The sequence below is a fragment of the Pinus tabuliformis genome, chromosome 4_2 (genome assembly GCF_031772625.1).
Source record: "Pinus tabuliformis cultivar Carrire ecotype Pingquan chromosome 4_2, CPIR1, whole genome shotgun sequence".
Classification (NCBI taxonomy): domain Eukaryota; kingdom Viridiplantae; phylum Streptophyta; class Pinopsida; order Pinales; family Pinaceae; genus Pinus; species Pinus tabuliformis.
The window spans coordinates 611,387,316-611,411,742 of record NC_142304.1 but is presented as its reverse complement, the minus strand read 5'-3'; the positions used below and the strand labels follow the sequence as shown (position 1 = coordinate 611,411,742).

At 38.6% G+C, this 24,427-nt stretch overlaps 1 protein-coding gene across 1 annotated transcript in view; it reads left to right on the top strand.

Moving 5' to 3' along the window:
• LOC149170788 (glycerophosphodiester phosphodiesterase GDPDL1-like) overlaps positions 1–24,224 on the top strand; it is a 66,428-nt gene extending 42,204 nt beyond the window's left edge. Inside the window, exons 10-11 of the mRNA XM_089425728.1 lie at positions 19,359–19,552; positions 23,975–24,224. Of these exons, the coding sequence (XP_089281854.1) occupies positions 19,359–19,552; positions 23,975–24,224 (444 nt within the window). The remainder of the gene's footprint in view (positions 1–19,358; positions 19,553–23,974) is intronic.
• The last annotated feature ends 203 nt before the right edge of the window (positions 24,225–24,427 follow it).

The following is a 24,427-nucleotide window of genomic DNA, read 5'->3' as shown; positions in this document are numbered from 1 at the left end:
TGGCTCCCAGACTCTCAGATAATTTCGAGGTATGCTCCAAAAAAGGGATGTTTCCTTCCGAAGAGGAAGCGAAGAATGATAGCTGGTCTACGGTAATAACCTTCCCTTGATGAGGGAAATGAATGATACAAAACAAAGATGAAGCTACAACTTTCATCGCGTATATCCAGCTACGTCCGAGAAGGAGGTTGTAGGTAAGAGTAGCATCAACAACTTCAACTTCCATTTCGACCGTCTTCCCTTCCAAATAGATGGGCAAACGTTGGAGTATAACATAAGGATGGGATGATCTTCCATCAAAAGCTTCCAAGGTTGTGGGAGACTGGCTCAACGTTGGAGATCCAATAGCTTTCCAACATGCAACAAACATGATGCAAGTAGAAGCACCTTCCTCAATGACTGTATGATGAATCGTTTTGGAATCAATAATAACCTGTATAAGGAATGCGATTTGGGGAGGCAGTCTCTGCGTATGGCGTTCTAAGTCAAAAGTAATTAAATCTGAGTCGGCCGGGTCTATGCCACCAATAGCGGATAGCAAGGACTTCCTCTGAGAAGGGCAGCTCTGGAGAACTTCTAAAGAAGACATAGCTGATGGAGTCTGAGCTAAGTCCTCAACGATATTGTAGTGCTGTGCAGCACGAGCATTTGGGTTGTAAGAATATTTCCGGAGTACTCCTTTTGGAGGGGGTCGAAGAGGCGTCTCGGTACTAGGTCTCTCGATGTGGAGTGGGCCTGAAATGAACAGAGGAGCACTGGAGGGGACCTCAGGCTCTTTCCCGATAGATGACGGATAATCTTTTGTTCGAGTACTGATATTGACAGGTATTGTTCCAGCCATAAACACTTGAGAACCGAAGGAAGAGGGAGGTTGAGAGGGGTCAGCCACCATTTGAGTTTTTTGAGTTTGTTGTGAGGGAAAGGGTTCTTTGAGCACCGCAGGAGTCCCGGGAGTGCCTTTCAACAAACGACTAACTTTGGACCGCCTAGGGCAGTCTTTGGTATAGTGATCTTCATCATAGATAAGACAAGGATACTTGGGTTTGCGCTTGGCACCGTCCTCGGGCGGAGGTTTAGGGGAGTCCTGTTTAGGTTGATCGGCCTTATTCTTTGCTTTCCCTTTCTTCTTTCCTTTCGAGGCTTTTTCTGCCGTGGTGGACTAGACGACATTGACCTCGGAAGTAACATTCGAAGTGGGTGTTACCTGAGAAGTGTGTTCATTCGAAGCAATTGATTTTTGCTTCCCAGGGTTCGCGGAATTTTTCTTCGAGGACGAATTAACAGAACCAATAATACCGTAATTGAGCTCAATATACCACTTAGCTGCAGAGCCAGTGAGAGTCCTTTGAAAAAGGCGAAGCCGAATTGAATCATCAAGCCATGAATTGGATGAACACCATAGGTGATAAGTCATGACATGAGCTTGTGGATCTTCATTAGCTTTACCATCGAATTTTGGACAGTCACCGGGAATTTTCGTTGGAACCGGAGGCCAATATGGATTATGGAGAATAGGATCATTGGTCAATTTGGACACATCCGGTAATTCTAAAGTCGCTAAGAAAGGTAATTGAGGATTGAAGGACATCTGGGGCTGCTGGTGGGATGGAACACCAGGGTTCCAACCAACTGGCGGTTGCCCCCAAGGGCTTGGTCCGGACGGATTTGGCCCCATAGGGTTTTGTCCGTAGGGATTTGGGTTCTGCCCCCCAGCATTCCAAGGATTACCAAACGGTCCTGCAGGAGCACCATATGGTTGCGGATAATTTTGATAAGGATTCGCCTGCAGTTGTTGATAATTTTGATATGGGGCAAACAAAGGTTTCCCTTGAGGTTGCTGGTAACCATATGGGGGTTGGACTCCAAACTGAGTTTGAGAAACAGGCTGAGTTTGATAGGATTTCATTTGAAAACCAGATGGGGTCTGGGGTCCAGCCTGGGGCACAAAACCGGGGTGAGCAATGCCAGAAGGATGTCCTGTAGGTTGGGCTATCTAGCCAGAAGGATGACCTTGTTGATATTGAGGTTGGCCTCCCTGCCGAGAAGGTTGTACCTGCTGGGAATGGAGTTGTTGCTGCACAAGTGAAGGTTGTCCTAAAGGACCAGATGGCTGAGTGGGCTGGGTAGTTGGTTGGCCTAATTGGATTTGAGGCTAACCGACTTGCCCAGAAGGTTGAATATACTGGACGGTAGGCTGACCATGTGGTTGAGTAGCTTGCCCAGATATTGGACCATACTGGACATTGGATTGGTTTGGGTTAACATATGATTGACCAATTTGTCGAGTAGGATAACCTTGCTGGATACCAGGTTGGGCTTGTTGAACAGAAGATTGACCTAAGTTACCAGAAGGTTGAACATAAGAGGGGAAAAACTGACCACTAGAGGCAAAAGGGTTTCCCTGGAAGGATTTCCCTTGTTGGTCTTGATGAGGTGGTCTTGGGGATTGCGCAGACGATACTTGGCCACCATGAAAAGAGGTGGAGCCCCAATCAATTGACAACGGAACTGAAATCTCAACAATCGGTTGAGACGACAAATATCCATCGTATGGCCCCTCTGCTGGGACGTTTGACGTAGGATCAAAGACTCCGAATAAAGAAGCCGAAGGACGAGTGAAAATAGGAGTCGAAGAAGCTACACATGCCGTTGGAGCGGTTGTGATTGAGGTAACAGACGTACCGCGACTTTGTGGAGTAAAAGGCTCCGTGGTGGGAAAAGCGAGTTGTGACCAAATAGAACCCGTGAAAGGAGTTCCAGAGGGCATAGAATCCCTTAATGCTTTATAGCCTGGAGGTAGGTTCCCAGTAGTAGGAGTGCTACTAACAAGTGTAGGTTCCGTTGCGGTGGGAATTACACCGCTCGTCACAACGGATTCTTCAGTCGAAGTAGAGGATACGTCCTCCATGTCGGAGGAAAAAGGTGGGACTGAAACACGAGGAAAAGTGTATTCCCAAAAAGGGACACCGTCCTCAGAAGGTTCCCAAACAGGGTTCCAATGAAACTCGTAAGTCTCGTCGACTGGAGCACGAGAACTAATCGGTTATATACTCGGAACAACAGGAAGAATTCCACTCACAACTGGTATCTCGGCAAAGGAAGAAGACGAAATTGGTAATTCCGCCAGGATGAAACTTCACAAAATCCTAGGGAATCTAACGAGACAAACCCTACTCAAACTAACGCAAACAAAATCTAACCGGGTAAATGTGTATCGTGGTCGAATAAATTTTAAGATGCAAAGACACAACTTGACCTTTTCATGTTTTAAGAGTCGAGAAAAGGACAAAATATGACTCTAGTCTCCTTCGAATGTTTAATGAGCACGAAGTGACAAGACGCTCACTAGAACCTTTTCTTTTAAGGAGTCCGAAAAGGATCAAAAGTGACTACTCTGGAGACTCTAGGCAAATGGTTTACCAAACAATCCGTAAAACTGCTTATACACTTTGGCAATCGGATGAAAACCAAGGACTTCCCGTACGGCAGTCAATCTTTCGGAATGTTGTGTTCAGTGCATTACGGCTTGTAAGGCGGCAGACACGGCTTCCTGTGGATAAAGGATGATAACCTAGTGGGGTCTCCCCTATATACGCGACGGTACATGTGAGCTCAAGTCCATGCTAGACCACTATCGAGTCACAAGAGGAGGAATCACCCAACCGTAATGTGAAACAACAGTGACTAGGTTTAACGACGCTGGAGCACGTCTCTAGCCTAGACCTCTAGAATGTATACATTAGGTTCCAATGCGTTGTTAGATTCATTCGGTTTATTTTACAGTTGATCTTAAATTGGGTCTCAGTTTTTAGGTCCTACCGTATGTGATCTCTCAGAATTTCCTAAATGCAAACTATATGCCAAAATATATCATTCCGTTCAATGAATGCTAACTACAGAAGAGTTGAGATTTTCAAACAAACAAAATGAACACCAAACAATTGACAAAGATCCTAATGCAGCTAATAACAATAAATGAAAACTTTTTTTTCTTTTCTCTTTTAAAAGGGACTAATTGCCAATAACAATAAATGCTAACTAATATAATGCAAAAAGATCATTTGTTTTTTTTCTTTTAAAATGGCACAATGCACTTAAAGAAATCTTGAGAGATGTTAACAAGTGTAAACAAAAAATTTTCACTCAATGCAAATAGAACCAAGTCTGAAACACCAAGACAAACTCTCAAAACAAGGAGAGTCACAAAGACCTCAATGAGTTATGTGATCTAAGCTCAAACGAAGTCAAGCAAAATCCAAACGAGCTAGAGGTGAATTGCTTGAAGAACAGAATAAAAAGTTTTGACAACCACAAAGTTGACTGGACAATCAAAGAACCAAAAACTCCCACGGAAGGCTCGACATACAAAGCCACTAGATGCTCTAGGGCTGGGATATAAAATTGATGGAAATAGGCAAACACCCGAAGGATAAAGGTAAAAAACCAGTCAAACAGAGTTATGATACACTCCAGTAGCTGAAAAGGATGTAAAAAGACAGAAATCTGAGTTTTAAAAGCTTCTAACAAACAAACTGGCAAAGTTCACAGGACTGGCATGACTGTCAGCCTGTATCTAGTGCTATTAAGGAATTAGCGCGAGTTGCTTTTGTGCAACATGCGCCAACTGGCGCGACTGTCAGGCAGAAAAACACGCTAATAAAGTTTGCTGGCCTAAAAAATAAAACAAGCAGTCCAGGGTCTGGTCGACAGTATTCAGATAGATCAAAGAGGAAGAAACAACTTAAAAACCAACCCAGAAAGCTTATTTACGCAAGAAAGCAAGAGAGAACCAAAACACAAGACAAACTCTAAGTTGTTCGGTTCGTAAACCAAACCGGAGATTGACTGAAGTGGCGTTGATCTACTTCGCTAATGCAAAGCAATAGCGTTTCGAAGGCTGCTTGGCCGTGCTTCAGGCTCCGTCCAAGGTTTATGAATCAAACAAAAAATAGCTTATCCCCAGTGGAGTCGCCAAATTGTTGGGGACGTAAATCCCCTCTGCGAACAGAGGCGATCCCACTAGCCCAAAATGGGTCTAGCAACAATCAATTAACGCTACCATGCAAGTTCCTAGTTGCAAACTGAAAGTGGATTATGAGAACCAACCTGGAGTCCAACGCTAGTGTCGTAGAAGAGTTGATACTACCGTTCCCTTGCTCCGGCAGGTCATGATCCTCACGATCTCCGAGAATGGATACCTGCACATGCAAAGAGCGAAGCGAATACAAGCATAAAATCCACTAAATACAACTATATATCAGTCAGAAAGGAAATAGATCAAACATTATCATAATGAACAATAAGATCGGAACCATAATGATAGTCATTTATTAATGAATAATCAATAGAGAAAGATACAACCAAAGTTCTGACGTTGAATCTCTCCTCTGGCTGGGCGAGCAGCTATACATGTCTTGCAATAGACATTCTCTCTCTCTCAGACTTCCAGCAGCATAAGCTCCCTATGCTCCAAGACTCTTACTATCGCTCGAGACAAGCGTTATCACTACTACTAAAAAACTAGCTTGTCAAATGCATGAGGACAGACTTTTATAGATGGAGAAGGGGAAGAAAATACAATGAATCAAGACACCCATTATGGATTGGCATTATCTCCAAAAATCTGCTGTGGATAGATGTAAGGGATAGATGATGACTCTCGACATCTAGAAGATGAGCTTTATCCTCAAAAGACTTCATGACTTGAAGGGAAAAAACATCTGGGCGCGCGTTTGTTAAAAATCTTTTCCAAACTTGGTTGGCGCGGGTGTTACTCTAAGACAGAGCGCCAATGGTAACACCTTCTTTTGAGGATCTCGTTCACTGGCGCGGGTAGTACATTGTGGACCCGCGCTAATGGAAAAAGGGCACTTTTCAGGGATATTTTGCAGGAGGTGTCTTCAGGGCACATGAAGTCCATACTTAGGGGAACATAATGCAAGTGTTTTTAAGTTATGTCACTGCTCACAGGTCCCGGAATGAGTCCTCCAAAGTACGGGAAAGGGGTAACAGGGACGGTGACCAATGGTGACAAATTACTGTGTAACAGGAAGATAAATTGTTTAGCAAGGTAGCCTTAGCATCTTCATCTTCTATTATTACCCTAGTTTCCCCCAACTACTTTATGAGAGATTTTAAATAATTTATATGTGGATAAAATGATACCCCCTCATGCATCTTAAGTTTTAATAACTATAATTTCAAGGAGAATTTTGCATTCACAACTTTTTCCCAAAATATTTTGCTTAACTATTCCCATATCTGTGCAAAATATTTTTCCAAGTCTATGAGATGAATTTGTGAATCTGTCAATGAGAGGCCTATAATGGACTTAGCTTTCTCTTCCTTTTTCAGCCAATCAACTAATAATTTAGGGTCTTGAAGCGTTGATTCAATTCCTTTAACTAAACCCCATAAATTTTTATGCATTAAATGCGTTTGGACTTTTACCTTTGAGGTGTGGAAGTTCAATCCATTAAATTTTTCAAAAACTATTTGTTCTATGTTTAAATAAACAACTACTTTATTATTGTTACCTCACAAATATGTAGCAATAATGATAGATTGCGATATAGATTCCCTTCGACCATCTCCTTCCCATATGCAAGATTGGTTGGGTATGCATTTACAACACATGATGTAGCTAAATAATCTCCTTAATTATGGAAGCAAGACGATTTATCCTTCAGTGCTGAATCTCCACACTTAGAGTTTCAAGCCTCTAATCTACACCAATTGTCCTACTCAGAGAAGAAGGCGAAAAGATGGCTTGGACCTAGGCTCTTGCTGCTTAAAAATTTTCCTGCTGGTTAGTTGCAATAGCAAGGCTAGATCTCCTTCCTTAGTAGCATTTAATACACAGAAGCTTCTCCAGGTCGACGATTGAAATCGCCACATACAAGATCCACACATATTTTCCTTTCTAATTCATACATAGCTCCATAGAATGCTACACCACCACAAATTCCATTGTGCTAAGTAAAGTCAGTTTCGTGAGATTCACTGTGTCTTGGCACAAATTCCCTATACTAGATCTCATTCAACAAACTATCATATCGTGACAGCTACAACCCTCAACTCCATATGCGCAGAGCTTAGCACCATGTTTTACTCTCAACACAGGTTCCTTAAAGCATGGAGGAAATGAGTTGTATCAGTCTCTTCTTGATTAATTATTGTAGTTTGTTTGCTGCCAGTTTGGTGGCGAGTTCATCAATCGTCACATCAAATTCAAATTCAGTCCTCTCGCATTTCCCTGGGATGTCCTAAAAGGAGTAAACCTCGAGCTACGAGCTCTAATACCAAGTAGGAAAAGAGAGATGCATACACAAAGGAAATATTTATAATACACACAACAAATTACAAAAATACATCACATATTTATGGTACTTGTGAGATACAACTAATTCCAAAACAAGGAGATTTATTTTTGAGAAATTATCTCAACAACTCAACCAACTAACACCAAATTTACTTATTTCCAAATATAAACATGCTAATAAAATATAAAAAGAAATTGACAACAATTTCATGAAACAAAATTTATTAATAATTTTCCAATCATTTTAAAGATATGCTTTATATATTATATGTTTTAGAGCTTTGATTATAATTAAACAATATAATATTTTGTCAAATTTTAATAGTTTTACTTCAAATATATTTTTGACTACAAATTCATCACTCTCTTAAAAACAATTGGACACTAAAATTACTAAAAATTTACAATTCAAAATTGTAATTCTAACAGATCTTTACAAAATTCTAAAGAAATTCTAAAAAATTCAAAATATATAAAAAATTAAATATAACATTTTTAAATCAAACTAATTAATAAAATATATACAATTAATAACAATTTCGTTAAATAAACCATTGTCGAATTACTCAACCAGCTTCGAAAAGCACCTCACCTCGTGTAATAAGTTAATTTATATTTAAAATGTCAATGCCGTGAGTTTTGCCAGTGGACCAATTTATCTCGTTGGCGTCGGGCCATACGTTTTCACGGCACCATATGAACTCTTCTATGTCAACCATCCAGCGGATCACTACCATCCATATTTGCCAGAAGCTTACACCATTAGATTTGGTGCGACATGGTGAAAGAGTTGTTTTTAATGTAATTTTTGGAGTTTCTTATCGGGGATTTTTTTGGAAAAATTGAGATTTTGATATATAGATTCGACACCCTGAAAAAATTTTGAAAATTTTTTGATTGTGGAAAAGTTTAACTTGTAATTTCATTAAATTTTTGCTTAAAAATAAACCAAAAACACTTCATGGAAAATAAAACATACATAGAAACCGTCATAACCACAGGCCTACCCCTTGGGCTTCCTCACAATTCAGAAATGAAGTGCTGTGAAGCAGACATTTTATCAATATTCAAACGGTTAGTGATGGCGGACGGCTGAAGGCAAGCCTGCCGCCTCCATACTCCCATACCATTCCATTCTTCAATCGTCGTTGCCTGCTACAAAATCGTTTATTTATTATACATCATATTCTTAGGCTTTCCATTAATTTCACCATGCCTCTCACGTTTGCAATAGGATTTTCTAAAAGAATTTAATTTACTTATCAATTAATTATCAATAATTTTGAAGTTGACGTTATGAATTTAATTTCAAACAAATATTTTAGTAATAATAGTCTTTGAAAGTAATATTTTCAAGTATCAATAAGACAAATAATTAAGTTTTATTCACAATATTGATATATAGCTTTTGATTAGCTAAAAATTTAAATTAAAAAATGTTATAATCATTAAATATTTATAATGTTATAATCCTTAAATATTTATTATTATTTCTTTTTTTATTTGGATGTTTTTTAATTTTTAACAATTTTAGTGTTGGTAATGCTTTCATGTCGTGTAGTTGTAGTTAGGAATAGTGAGTTTAGAAACCATTGTTTCCAAAGTGTGAGTTGTAATGATGATCTGGTTATATATTTATCTTTGTAATGATATAAAAATATCCAATAAAATTTGTGTTGTGCAAAATCTCTCTGCTCAAAGCTCTTTATTTTCTTATATGATATCAGAGCAGGCACTGGCTTGACTCCCTAAAGAGAGAGCCAGGAAAATGAGAGAGCTTTGAAAAAGAGATCGTAAATTGATTAGGATAGGAGATCGTGTTGTCTTATTGTTTTGTGCGAGTAATTTTTTTCTATAGATCTATATGTTCATTTGTAGATGCGTAGATCCATATACAAAAAGAACCGTTGCCTCGGTTCACCCCTACGACCGTGCTGCTTACAAGATCACATTCCAACACTGCAATTCTTGCCATCAAATTATGGAAGCAGTTTGTGTCCCACGAATTTTTACTGCCCTTGTCATGAGCCTGACAGTAAAGGAGCTTGCTGGTGCCGTGGAATTCTGAAGGAAAGATCAGAGGGACACTCACTGAAGCCTAGTCAAGCTGCAGTCGTTCTATTTCTAGTTAAATTGAGGTCGGATATTAGAGTTGTGTCCCTGTCAACACCTGTTGGGCGTGGCATCTCAAATCTGGACTTAAGATCTGATTGGCCAGCGTTGTTGATTATATTCAACAACTAAGTGTGAGATGGCAATGTCGTGGTGTTGTTGAGTGTTAGGGTTCAAACCCTACCAGGTCATAGATCATGCTGAGAAAATAATGTTGTCGCTGGCCGACTGCCTATACTGACACTCAAAAAGTCGTTTGATCCATCTCTTGTGACAGATTCGATGGTTGTGGAGATCTGAGTGTACTGTGCGCCCTTGCTTATCTGCTGATTGGATGAAGTCTTTTTTTTTTAAACCAACTACAGGAATACCAAACGTGAGAAATTTGTTGTTGGTGCTTAATCACTGCTGCTGCCAGTGAGGTGGGAACGCATCGTAGTGACAGGGATTAGCCTGTTATTAAGTTTGCTGCCAATTATGAAATACAGAAGTTCGTTAGCTGTGGAGGCGGAGAATGTTGAAGCCATCATTGCGAGAATCGAACACAAGTCTAGCCAGGTGGATGCGTTGTTTATTTCCTTGGATCAATTTTTTTTTTTTTGGGTCTAGATGTCGCCGTACAGAAATCCTTTCCCTTGCTGCAGTAACAAGTTTGAGGAGTCCTGAATTTTAGATATGGAGAATAGGGTGTATCGGATCCCTGTTCAGCATATATATATATATATATATATGCTGGAATAATGGTTGTGAATTCAAAGGAAATGTTTACCACGGGAAAAATGCATGATGTCAACCAAATCCATACTATTTTATTCTTTAACTACGATTCCCATGTTGTATTAAAAAATATTGTGTTGTCTCTTTACTTTATATATATAAATATGTTGTCTCTTTCCTCTTTATATATATATATATATTGTCTCTTCCCTCTTTATATATATGTCTGGTACAAGTTGAGATGTTATATAGAGAATCTAGTTATCCGCTGCTATCATATCAGTAAAGAGTAATAGTAATTTTTGTTAGCCGCAGATAAACTGTCATCCTCCTCTCGTATTTGCAACACTGTTTTGATATGAAATCGGATGCTTCACTCGTCTCTCCATCATGACTGAGGTATTGTTAAGAAAACACGACAATGAGACCGAGCGTCTGTTGGATTCCATTGATGTCATGGAGCTGAAACACTTCCACGGAGAAGGGACATACCCATTTATTCTACTGCAACTAGATCAAATCTTCGCAGATGACGATAGAGAAAAAGAATTGTCCCCTAGTGAGGAAATCATAAACGAAGTCATGAGAGGCCTGGAGGAAGAGGTGTTCGCGACATGTTCCATTTCATACCCTTCCTTCAACTATGGGGATAAACTTGAGGTCATGAAGGTCAAACTTGAGATTCACACTCGGGGGTCGATCTCTGTTATCTCACGAGCTTGGCATATTAGAAAAAACAGAGAGATGCACAAAAATGAAATTAAATTTTATTGATCAAATTGCTTGGACAACCAATACATTTTATAGGCACACATAGACTGCTTCTAAGAAAAACTAGATCCAAATAATTCAGATCACCAACTCACAACACAAACTATGAAGAGACAACTCATGACAGATAGACTCAAACACTAGCTGCAAGAACAAAACTCATCAACTCTATCTAGACATACCATTTCTACATTATTCCAACATCCCCCTTAATGGAGAAATGGATTTTCAACAATGGCTAGTTATTGTCTGCATATTTCAAAGTTCATGGTTCTAAGAGGCTTGATAAATATGTTAGCTACATTCTCACTTGTATTACAATAGACTAAATGAATCTCATTTTATTGTATATTTTCTCTTACAAAATTGTGTTGGGCTTCAATATGTTTTGTTCTGGCATGATAAATTGGATTATTTTCCAGCTTCATGGAACTCTCGTTGTCACATTTGATGCTTGTTGGTCTTCTTTGTTTTTCTCCAACATCTTCCCAAATCCTCCTTAACCAACTAGTTTCACAAGTTGCATTGGTCAAGTCTACGTATTCAACTTCTGTGGTTGTTTCTTGTTGCTTTATGATACAACCCCCGATCCTAAATTGAATGCCTATCTAGAGGTTGATCTTCTATCATGAGGATTTCCTAGCTAATCTGAATCAGAAAAACTTTCCAACTCAACATCAGATTCATTAGTACACAAATACCAAAATAAAGTGTTCCCTTTATATATATAGAAGGACTTTCTTTGCTGCTTTCCAATGACTTTCATAAGGCTTAGCCATAAATTGACTAAGGATGTTGACATAATATGCTATATCTGACATGGTAGTGGTGAGGTAGTTCAAACTTCCCACCAATTGTCGATACAAAGTTCCACTCACTTCTTTAGATCCATGATCACTGTACAACTTGGAATTCTATTCCAAAGGAGTAGACACTAGTTTGATTTCAAACATATGGAATCTTTCAGGGATTGTCTTTGCATATTTTCTTTGTGTGATGATTGTCTTACCAGATTCCCTCTAAATTTGAAGATCCAAACAATAATGCAATTCACCAAGATCCTTCATTTCAAATACCTATAACAACTGAATTTTAATTTTTTCAGTCACGCTCAGTGCACTGCCTATTATGATAAGATCATCAACATACAAAGATATCAAGGAAATGTTCCCATCATATTTCTTGATGTACAAGTTAGGATCACTTTTTCTCCTCACAAAACCTTTTTCTTAAAAGAATGAATCAATTTTCACATACCAAGATCTTTGTTCTTGTTTCAAATCATACAAAGGTTTCTTTAACCTACAAAAAGATGCTCATGTCCTTGCTTTACAAACCCTTCAGGCTGAACCAAATAAACTTATTCTTTTAACTCACCATTCAAGAAAGAAGATTTGACATCTAACTGATGGATTTTCCAATTTTGTTTTGTAGCTAATGCAATCATGATTCTAATTTTATTCGGTTTAGCTATAGGAGTAAAAGTATCTTCATAATCAATGCCTTTTTTTTGTGAATAGCCATTTGCAACCAATCTAGCTTTATACTTATCACTACTACCATCACCATTAAACTTTGGTTTGAACAACCATTTGCATCCTATGTGAACTTTATTTTTGGGAAATTTGGTTAATTCCCAAGTTTCATTTTTCATTATGGAGCTATATTCTTCATTCATTGCATCTCTCCATTCTTTATATTCTTTAGCTTCTTCACAACTTGAAGGTTCTACAACATTCATTACATGAGACATCAGTGCATAATATTTATACCTTATAGGTGGTTGAATTTGACATGATGAACTCCTTAGAGTTTTATTGCTTTCATCCTTCATTATGCTTTGTGGAGTCTCTTGTTCTCTTCTTAGATTGTCACAAACATCAGTGCATAATCTTTATACCTTATAGGTGGCTGAGTTTGACATGATGACTTCCTTAGAGTCTTACTGCTTTCATCCTTCTTTCTGCTTTGTGGAGTCTCTTGTTCTCTTCTTGGAGTGTCATGACTGTTGGATGCTTCCTGGTCTTGAACAATACCTATTTTGTACCTATTCCTGTTCCTATTCAAAACTTTCTTCTATTTTGACATAATCATCAATATCATTACATACACCTGTGTTATTCATTTTATCACCTTCATCTACATTTCCATGAAACAACACATCCCTACTTGCAAGAAATATATGTGAACTAGGATCAAACAACTTGTATGGTTTTTGATAATCACAATAACCAATTAATGTACACTTACTTGATTTTGCATCAGGTTTTCTTCTTCCATCTTTTGGATTATGTGCAAATGCCTTGCATCCAAAAACTCTTAAATGATTCACTTTTGATTTATATCCATAAAATGCTTCAAATGGTGTTTTCAGATTAATTTTTTTTTTTTTGGAATCTTATTTTTCAAATAAACAAAAGTATTAATGGTTTTAGCCCAAAAACCGTTAGAGATATTTTTACCTAGAGCATGCTCTGTGCACATTCCACTACTATTATATTTTTCCTCTCAGTAACTCTATTTTTTTGAGGTGTATGAGGCACTATAAATTGTTGTAGAATCCCATGATTTTTACAATATTTATTAAAATATCTTGATTTGTATTCTGTTAGTGTCAGTGCTTTCACACTGCCATCAATGATCAAATTTATCTTGTGCATTTCATATTAGGTGTCCCATTCTGATGAGCTGCACTCCATTAGGTCATGGATCAACTGATAGTAGGTTTTCATTTCACTTGTCTCTTATGCTATATACTTGCTGGCCTATTTCACATATTTTTTCAATCATTCATATTCATTCCGGTTCACTTCATTTGTAAAAAAATCAGTATTATGGTTTGGTTTTTTTTAGCTCTTAGGGTTTTTTTCCATGGTCGTTCACATGAAAAATAAATGTTAGCAAACACATGAGGAGGTTAACCAGAGTGTAAAATATCATAATTTCTTTGTTTGTAAGCCGAATAAAGCTCTTTAAACTCAAAACTTGTTTTGAGTTATAAGAGCAGACCATTTGTATTTTATTATTTCACTTCATGTAATTCAATGTAATTTTATGGTTCCTATATGTAACAACTATTCATATGTTTCTCCTGGTCACTTTCCAACTTGGTCAACTCCTGCCATTGCAAAAGTCAAAGAGATGAGCATCATTCCACCCGTGAACATGCCAAAAGTCAAATATCAACTAAAACAGAGTATTTCAAGGAAGCAAACAAACATTAGAAAGTGGGGTTATGTTAAATGAAAATTCAAAAGGCTTGAAAAGGTATAAAAGGATTTTCATCTCTCATATCACCACATGGTGAAGTTAAAAGTGCTAAGGAGGATCCAAAAGGCGGTTTTGAGGTGTCATTGGACAAAAAGAAGCAAGTTGAGGTGTTACTGGAGAAAAATGCAAGTGTTGCGCTTTTGACTAGAGCATCCTTTGAGAGAATGGTTTGAATTTTTGGATTCATCATGAAAAAATAGGAAAACCCAAAAAATTTCATCAAGTTTGGAGCAGATATTGGTCACTTAAAGGCCAAAAAACCATCAAAAAATGACCTCTTTATCACTTTTTTGACACACAAGAAGCAATCTTAGAAGATTCCATTTTAGAGGGGGCAAATGACCTCCAAATGCAAAAATTCAAGATGTTCAAGAAACTAGACAGGAATACCTTTCCCTCAATTTGGTTAAGGGGAGGTCTCCAAAACTGGTTTTGAAAAGGCACTGCGCATATGATCAGTGGCACTGCGCATAGGATGAAAATTGCCATTTTGGCTGTAAAATCAAAATTTCACCTAAATTTTTTGTAATTTGAATTTTTGGCTCTGTTTAGGTAAATCTACGAATGTAATTGATGCTATGGGATGTAAATATAATTTCAAAATGACTCTTAGAGTTAAATTCATCATTTTGAGGTGGTTGAGGATTGAATGAATCAATTTCCATGGTTTTAGAGGCACATTGTTCCATTGCCTATATTCCTATTCTTAGTTTAGATATGGTTGAAACCACCCCTTTTCTCATGGATTCAACCCCTGATGGCTAGCACAGGTGTTTGGATGCCTATATTATGTACTTTATTAGTCATTTGTAAAGGTTGGACTCTTGTGGAAGATTTGAGCTTCATTGTACATCACTACAGCAGATTGGCAAGGAATAAAACCAGGTTTTGCAGCTATTTTTGTGGGATTCCTGTGATACTGTGTTTTTGTATTGTTTCTTCTTTTGTAATAAATTATTCTTATGTTTTATATGTTTCAAAATCTTTCCATTCTTCCAAACTAAATGAATAAAGAGAAATATGAAAAATACATTGATAACAGTGCTTTACCTTGGGAATGCATTTAGTTTTTAATGTTTTCAGCAGTCTGAAGAGGATTCATGGTCTTTGCATGCCCTCCTCAGCGCCTCAACAGTCTTAAATCAACCATCTCATTCAATTCCAAGTGCACAAACACTTATCTATCTCGCCCCACAGAACATGTCTGCAATTCTGACTTGATTTCCCAGACCCAAGTTGCCTGCTCCATTTGATCCAGCAACCAACCTTCAAAATCAACTCAAAAAACCTAGAGCTACTATATCTATCCTAAAATCTATATTCGAATCATTCATCTCAACTGAAATTGAGAAGAAGAGAGCCCTCTCCCGACCTGGTAGGGCTAGCTACCAGGTTAAGCGTGGTTTGTGGTTATCCTAGGATTGCCTCCCTTCAGCCTGAGGTCACTCTAGGCTCTAAAATATTCTCCCCTTGATCAAATCTGAGAATTTTATGTATTTCCTAGTTTTTTTTTTTCCACCATGTTTTTGAATTCCTTAAAGTACTCAAAAAAATCACTTTTCTTTCTTATGAAATAGACCCAAGTGTATCTAGATCTATCATTAAAAAAATAAGAAAGTACAATGCTCCTCCAAGAGATCTAGTTTGCATAGGTCCACACACATTAGTATGAATTAATTCAAGCATTTCTCTTTGCCTTTTTTCTCCATGTATAGGGAATTCCTCTCTATGTTGGTTGCCAAGTGCACATGCTTCACATTCAACATGATTATTCTTCATAAAAAGAAGACCTTCAACCATTGTTTTTCTTTTAAGTAACACTAAATCATTGTGATTTAAATTCGCATACCTTTGATGCCATAAATTTTCTGTTGACATTGTTGCAGATGTCAATGCTTGATGCCCTATCCTAGTCACATTTAGCTTATACAAACCTTCAACTCTGGTACTTGTGGAAATAACCTTGTAGCAATCCTAGATATCTTTAACACATTTTGATTTGACAAATTCCACCTTTAGATCTTTATCAACAATAGTAGAAACATAAATTAAATTCTTTTTGATACCAGGAACATACCTCACATCATGGATTTGTCTCTCTTTTCCATTATGTAACATCACACCTATTATTCCATAACCTTGAACTTGAAGGGATCTGTTATCTCCTATATAAACACATGTTCCATCAATGTTCTCATGATATTCATTAAACCAATCCTTATTACAAGACATATAGAGTGATGCACCAGAATAAATGAATCAAGCATTCACATCATTAGTCTTAGTAGACAATGCAGCATCATAAACAAACAATTTGAGATTTTTAAATCCATCATTGATTGAGGTGTCTTTGTCCACAAATTCCCATTATGTCTTATGTTTCTCTATTTAGACTCATTATATTTTCTTTTATAGCAATCTTTAACATGATGTCCTAGTTTTCCATAATAATAACAATCATCAATTTTTGTATCATGAACTGGAAATTTAGATTATGCCATACCTTTCTGCTTTGCTTGAAACTTTCCTCCTTTTCTTTTTTCCCATGACTTGCCTTTGCATGATTGCTTACCCTTGGCTAACAATGCCAAATCTGAACTATTTGAGCCCAAATTGAAGTTATTCATCCTCTCTTCCTCTTGTAGAAGAATACCTTTCAATTCATCAAAAGTAGGAGGCTTCTCTCTAGCTGAAAGATTTGAAACAAAAATTTGATAATATTGCACTAAGCCATTTAATGTGATAGTGACCAAGTCAGTATTGAACACCTTTTCACCAATGTCTCCTAACTTATCACTTAGCTCTTTGACACGAGAACTAAAATTGCTTATACTTTCATTGGCCTCCATTTCAATTGACAAAAACTTGGTCTTCAAGAACAAAATCTGGTTAGTATTAGATGTTTCATACAATCTTTTGAGAACATCCCGTGTTTCTTTGGATGTTTTACAATCCCTAATATGAGGAATGATGTCCTTAACTGATATTCATAGCCACACCTTTGCTTTTGTTTCCCTTAAATTTTCCCAATCGGGAATAGTTGTAGTAGCCGTGGGTTTGGGCTCTGGCCCACTCACTATGGCCGACAAATTACTTCCCTCTAAAGCTATTAATACCTTTAATTTCGAATTTTCATAATTTCCTCCATCAAGCATTGTGGAATCATTCAAATAAGTTTTAGCCAAAAAAGTTGACATAATGACAAAAAATTTGTACCCAATCAACAAAATGCACTAGATCTACATCCAAATTCACCAGATTCAAAACCAAATGGACAGGGTCTAAAATAAATAAGACTCAATCTTGCTACAAATAAAAAACAAAGCCAAAAAATACTCTTTATTCTCCTTTTCACCCAACACAATTTACTCTCCCAAAAAAACTTTCAAATAAATTCTTTCACCCAAACAAAAAAAACACCCAACACCTTTTTAACTCTCTTCACCAAAAATAACTATAAAAATAATTTTCACCAATAAATAAAAACAAAATCTTCACCAAATTTTTAACTCCTTATACCTCCATACCTCAGCCACAATTTTCTCTCAAAACAGAAAATAAAATAAATTGAAATACTGAATACGTGATAAGAATTCACGTCTTTGAAAGGCTCCTTATTACTCCAATTTACTCCTCCATGAGAAATTAACCTCAAACTTATGGCTTGACTTTATTTAAAAAATCAAATCATACCTTTCAACTTAAGCATCGTGGCGCGAATGATGGTGAATAAAATATTCACTTTTCAGTTAATTGTAAAGGCTCCTTATGTTAGAATTAATGGAGAAATATATTTAAGGAGGGAGTTAGTTCATTAGTTGAATGTATGCCTTTGATTAGGATTTAGTTCCCATTCCTTTGGAGGTTGTTATAGCTTCCCTACTTGTGTGAAAGCTATATTTTTTATGGTAAGATGAAAGGGGTAGAACGTTCTGCCAGTGGCAGTCTCCAGGTGTAGTCTCTCACCTGAGAGCTGCCCAGCGTGAACAATAAAGTTTGATTCTTCAATTTTTATCTTAGTATCAGAGCTTGAGATTTGAGGCCTGTGTGTTGTTTATTAAGTGAGGCAAGTCCTTGAAGAGCTTGGACAGGTGCGATTGGAAGAGCAAGGAGTAGATCTAAGAGCAACGTTAGGTCTGTGTGTTGGAGCAGCGAAGAACAGAAAGATTTGTTGTAGAATTGAGTAGATCATGGAGCATATTTTTGTACTACTAAGTTCTGATAGAGCTGCGTAGTGGTGGCCTTGACCACCGTGAGCGTGGTCAACAACTACTAGTGGAATCATGCAGAGGAGCTACGTGATGATGCAGCCACATGCTTGAATAGTTCGTGGGAGGTTCAGATCCGTCGCTTAGCTCAGCTCAGTTCAATAGATCATGATCATTATTTATTTTTTCTGATCTATTTTTTGAATCAAGGAAGGCCAAAGTGGAGTAGTGGAGGTCGAGGTTGAGTCGGCTACGTAGAGTTTGGGCACTGGAGTCATCATTCTCTGTCAAGGTCAAGTTATAGAGTGTGAAACTGCTCGATTGTTTTTAAGAGATGCCTGCGTGAAGATCTCTGGGATATAATTGGAGATCAGGAGGAATAGAGAGCATATGTTGTGTCTCTCTTGTATTCTCTCGATCGATCAACAATTATGATATTGGTGGATCTTCGAGGTGTGATTTTGATCTTTATCGCTTGAAGGTTGAGGCTTAGCTTGAGAAGGAGGGTGCCTAGCATGGAGATCGTGGATCTACTTGCGCTTTGAAGGCTGATTGGTGGCCCGACGTGGAGAATAGAAGGTATCATCTAGTGGAAAATATGAGAATTGGTCGTAATATTGAGAGGGGCATACCATAAGGTGTCGAAGAATTTCTGAGCACTGATCCGCAACTTAGTGTTCTCCACGTTCTTCCGTGTGAACAGTCGAATATCCTCATCACCATCACTAGATAACATTGCCCAATTGTTAACTATTGATGAACATAGACTAGTATAGAAGTCACTCGTGCAGTTGACTCAGACATTCACATTAGTGCTGTAGCATTGATAGCCAACACTACGACCCAAACGCTAAACTGGAGTTAACCATAGGACGATACAAGCTATGCACACCTCTAAATTTTGTACCTGAGATCAGATTGAAGGTAGCCTCTGTTAAATTGTAATTCCAACTGCACAGCGCAGGGCAGTTTTCAGAAAACCGCCCCGGTCTCCCCGCACCGCCTTTGGCAAAAGGCTGTATCCGCCGGAGGGGACCCGACACAATCAGGGCGTGCCATGCGTCCCATGTACGAGCGCCGAAACCGCCCTCTCCCCGGCCGCTAAAGGTCGTGCTGGTTGCGGAAGAGTGGTGTGCGAATTGCGTTGGATCGGGTCTGCAGGCTCAGATCTCCGCGAAGCTGCACGGACTTTAACGACCGGGCCCGACGAATGAGGTGGCGACACGTGGCACCGAAGTGACATCAGCCGACCCCGCCCGCGTCAAAATGAATTTTTTTTTTGTCGTTTTGTGGTTGACCGCCGTGGAGGAAAAGTAATGGTTTTTATGGGTTTTACGTGGAATTAGGTGGCGGCCCGTTTAATGTGGTTATGGGGCATTCGTCCTATATTTTTTATATATGTTTTTTTTTACGTAGAATTGGGTGAGGCCATTTAATATGGTTATGGGCCACATTATTTTTTATATGTTTTTATATATGGCTATGTAAGCCCGTGTGTGGCAGTTGTTATGTAGTTTTTTTTATGTGTGTAGTAGTGGCTGCGCGTGTGATTTTTTTTGGTATGCATTGAGGCTGCCCACGGTATGTGCAAGAGAGAACAAGGAAAATTTTTAGAGTGCCTGCGCGCGGGAGGTTTATGAAGAACAGAGGAAAAGAGCACGATGTGCCTACGCACGGAGGTAGTATGTAAAACAATGTATTGAACGCACAGCAGTGCGAGAAGGGAAACAAAATAGAGGCATGAAATGTCTATTTCCCATTGTAAAACACAGGAATAGCAAGAAATTGTTTTGTAATACCCACAGTAGTGGAAGACCAGAAAAGAGGAGACAGAGTTTCTCCAGTGAATCCCTCTCTGCGCAGAGGATGAAGATTGTAACAGTTTTTGTTTTTAATCAATAGAAAATTGTTTTATGGCTGTGTAATGGACTGTTCTGAGTTAATTTGTTTTTAATAGCTTCGATGTGCAAAGGTCCTGGAACAAAGGAAACAGAGCATTGGCTCTGTGGTCTTTATTTGTTTGGTTTTGGTATTTTCCCATTCAAAATACCCAACAGTGGTATCAGAGCTAGTCCAGGCTCTTTGAAGGCTCAAAGATGCTAAAGGAAGGACTCTTGTTGCAACAGTGAAGGCTCTCAAGCAGTGTGAAGCCACAGCCAAAAGCATTAAGGTATTCCTCAAGCTTTCCTTTGTGTTACTGTTGAAGAAACAGTCAGTGATTTAAAAGAAAACACAGTCAAGTATTTAAAGCCTAGATAAGAATGGCAAGGTCAAAGAAGAAAGCCTCCCGGCCTGTTAAAAATGTGTCTCCCTCCTCTATTAAAATAGAAGACAATTTATTTGAATACATTTTATTTGAAACCCCAAAGTTTGATGGAAACTTTGATGTATGGGAAATAAAGATGAGGGCTTTCCTAATGTCTGAGGGGATTGAAGTCTGGGAGTCAGTGATTGATGATAGCAAGATGGATAAAGAATCCATGGAGTATGATGCACAAGCAGCAAAGACTATCTTGAATGGACTCCCTGATTCTGTGAAGAGGAATCTAGGAAAATATACATCAGCAAAGGATATATGGGACAGACTGCATGACCTTCATGCAAAGGGAGCACTGACCATGACAATGAGTCAAGAAGAAAATTATGAACCCATCATAGAAGCTGAAAATGAGAAGGTTGACCTCATCAAGCTTCAGGTAAAAGAAAGGGATGAAGAGCTCATCAAGCTTAAGAAGGAGCTTGACCAATGCAAGAAGAAACATCATGAAGAAGTCATATCCATGACAAATCAGCTGAATAGTGCAAAGAAGCAGGCAGATGCCTTGACAAGTCAACTTGAACAAAGACACAAGAAAGTGAATAAGCTTGTGGAAGAGATTGGACAGTATAAGGTAGAGGTCTCCTCCCTTAAGTCCGAACTACAAGAAGCCAGGAAGCAGGCACAAGGAGCTGAAAAGAAAATGAAGAGCAGTCAAGCAAAAGATGAAGAAATCTCCAAAATGAAGAGAGATATTATCTCCTTCAAAATAGTAGCAGTTGAAGCTACTCGTAGCAAGGAAGAAACTGAGTAACAAATAGCAAAGAAAAATAATGAATGTGAAAAGTTAGAAGAAGAGATTGTCCTCCTCAGGAAGAAGGTTGGAGGGATGAACAAGATCATGAAGAGCTCTCAAGCTTTGGATGACATGCTCAGCTATCACAGATCTCCATCTGATAAATCAGGACTTGGGTATGTAGGTGAACCCTCAAACAAGGATGAGGATGCTTTAAGCAAAGGAGATGTGAAGAAGCTAGAAAGAAGTTGTGAAGCTCCTAGTTCTAGTAAAGGCAAGGAGAAAAATGAAGGCTGCAATAGAAGAAATCCTCCACCAAGTAGAAAACCAGCTCTAAGAAGAAATGTAGCTGATGGCAAAAAGGCAAGAGGCAATGGTGATCATCAAAGGATCTCAAGGCAGCAAGGCTTCAGAAGTACATCAAGGAAACCTCCATCTCCCAGGTACCAAAGTTCATTTTATGGTTATTGTTATGCTTGCTCAAACTTTGGTCATATGGCAAAAGACTGTAGAGCATTTCATAAAGATAAATGTTGTGGTCTCCGAAAATCTCCAAGAAACAATTTTAGAAGAAATCATGAAATGTTATTCATGAAAAATGTAGAATGTTTCAAGTGTCATAACATTGGGCATATGGCACGAGATTGTAACTTGACATGGGCTCTTACACAAGCTAGACCCATGCAAAAGAAGAAAGTTACACAAGTATGGAGAAGGAAGGAAAGGCAATCTGAAAACCCCTTGAACTCCCCAGTGGATCTAAATTTGTTTTGAGAAGAGTCTGCCAAAAGAAGACAAGCACACATTAAAGGGGAGCTTGTCATTTTTTTATTGCTGAACTGTATTAACAGTTACTCCTTGATGAAGATTTTTTTATAAGGGAAGGACATGAATTTAAATCTGCTATAACAGCAGAAAAGAAATGGGGGCAGCGCTCAAATGTAAAGAGCAGCAGCGCAAGAAGAAAAGTATGCAGAGCATGGAGACCCTCACAGCAGTGGGAAGATAGAACATAAAACAGCAGTTTTGAATTTTTTTTGTGGAGCACATGCATTGAAATGCATAGCAATGGAATTTTTATGTAATGTGAGAGAATATACTCACAGCAGAGTGAGTGTAATGCACAGCAGATGAAATTTTTTGTATTGGGAATGAAAATGCAAAGCAGTGAGAAGAAAATGAGAAGAAGGCAAAACGCAGCAGAGCATAAATGCCCAGTGGCTGAGAATGCAATGAAATTTTTCACACAGCAGTGAAAAATGTAATATTTTTTTTGTATGCAATGCAACATGCACAGAAATGCCTAAAGAAAAACAGGGACAATAGATTTTTTAATGCACATGGGTGAATGATAATGTGTGGCAGCAGAAAAATGAAAGGAACTGCACAGCAGTGCATTGTGTAAAAAAATTGAATGAAGACTAAGATTGTGTGAAGCAAGGGTGTAAAAAGAAAAGGCAGCAGCCCGTGTTAACAGGAGTTAGTGTATGGGCACACAGCAGTATGATGAAACAAAAGGCAGCCACGATGCAAATTACAGAGGCAACGCAGCAGCAAATAAAAACCCAGGGATGACAGTCTATGGTTATGGGTATGGACAACAGTGCATAAGAAAAAGGCAGCAGTGTGATGGCAAGAAGGAGAAGCACAGTAGTGCGAAGAAAATGAAACCAGAACTAAGAGAGAATGAAGAAATGTGTTTTTACACAGCAATGTAAATAAGAAAATGCAGCAGCATGAAGTTTTTGTTGAAGAAATGAAAGGTAATGGACAGCAGCACATGTAAAAGAAATTTTTTTTTCAGCAGTATATGTAACTGTAATGAATGTGCTGTTCATTGAATTGAAATGCAATATATGCAATAGCAGTGAATGTAAGAAATATTTACACACAATAGTGTAAATTTGTAAGTTGGGACAGTGTAATTGTTCCAGAAAAGACAGAGTATTTTTTCTTTGAAAACTGCACAAGCAGTGCAAGTGTAGACACAACAGTGTGGGGTAGACACAGTAAAGAAGATGGCACAACAGTGCAGCAGAGAATATGCATCAGCATAAAAGAACATTGTAATGAGTTTGCACACACAGCAGTGCAATGATTGTTTGTTTTGGAACTGCATTTGAAGCAGTCATTTGGTGAAACCCTCTGTTGAGAGGAAGATGCTCTTTAGTATTGTTTGGTAAATCCCTCTGTTAAGAGGAAGATGTTTTTTTATAACAGGTGAATCCCTCTGTCAAGAGGAAGGTGCTCTTCAGCACATTGTTATGGTGAATCCCTCTGTCATGAGGAAGGTGCTCTTAAGCACAGTTTCAGGTTAATCCCTCTATTAAGAGGAAGACAACTTTGTTTGTTTGTGAACTGCATCAGAAGCAGTTGGTGAATCCCTCTATGTGAGGATGATATCTTTGTAACAGCAGTACTGAGGAATCCCTCTACGAGAGAAAGTGTTTGGGTATGTCCTAATGCCCAGCAGTTGAAATTAAAGGGGAGTGTTAAATTGTAATTCCAACTGCATAGCGCAGGGCAGTTTTCGGAAAACCGCCCCGGTCTCCCCGCACCGCCTTTGGCAAAAGGCTGTATCCGCCGGAGGGGACCCGACACAATCAGGGCGCGCCACGCGTCCCATGTACGAGCACCGAAACCGCCCTCTCCCCGGCCGCTAAAGGTCGTGCTGGTTGCGGAGGAGTGGTGTGCGAATTGCGTTGGATCGGGTCTGCAGGCTCAGATCTCCGCGAAGCTGCACGGACTTTAACGACCGGGCCCGACGAATGAGGTGGCGACACGTGGCACCGAAGTGACGTCAGCCGACCCCGCCCACGTAAAAATGAATTATTTTTTTTGTCGTTTTGTGGTTGACCGTCGTGGAGGAAAAGTAATGGTTTTTATGGGTTTTACGTGGAATTAGGTGGCGGCCCGTTTAATGTGGTTATGCGGCATTCGTCCTATATTTTTCATATATGTTTTTTTTACGTAGA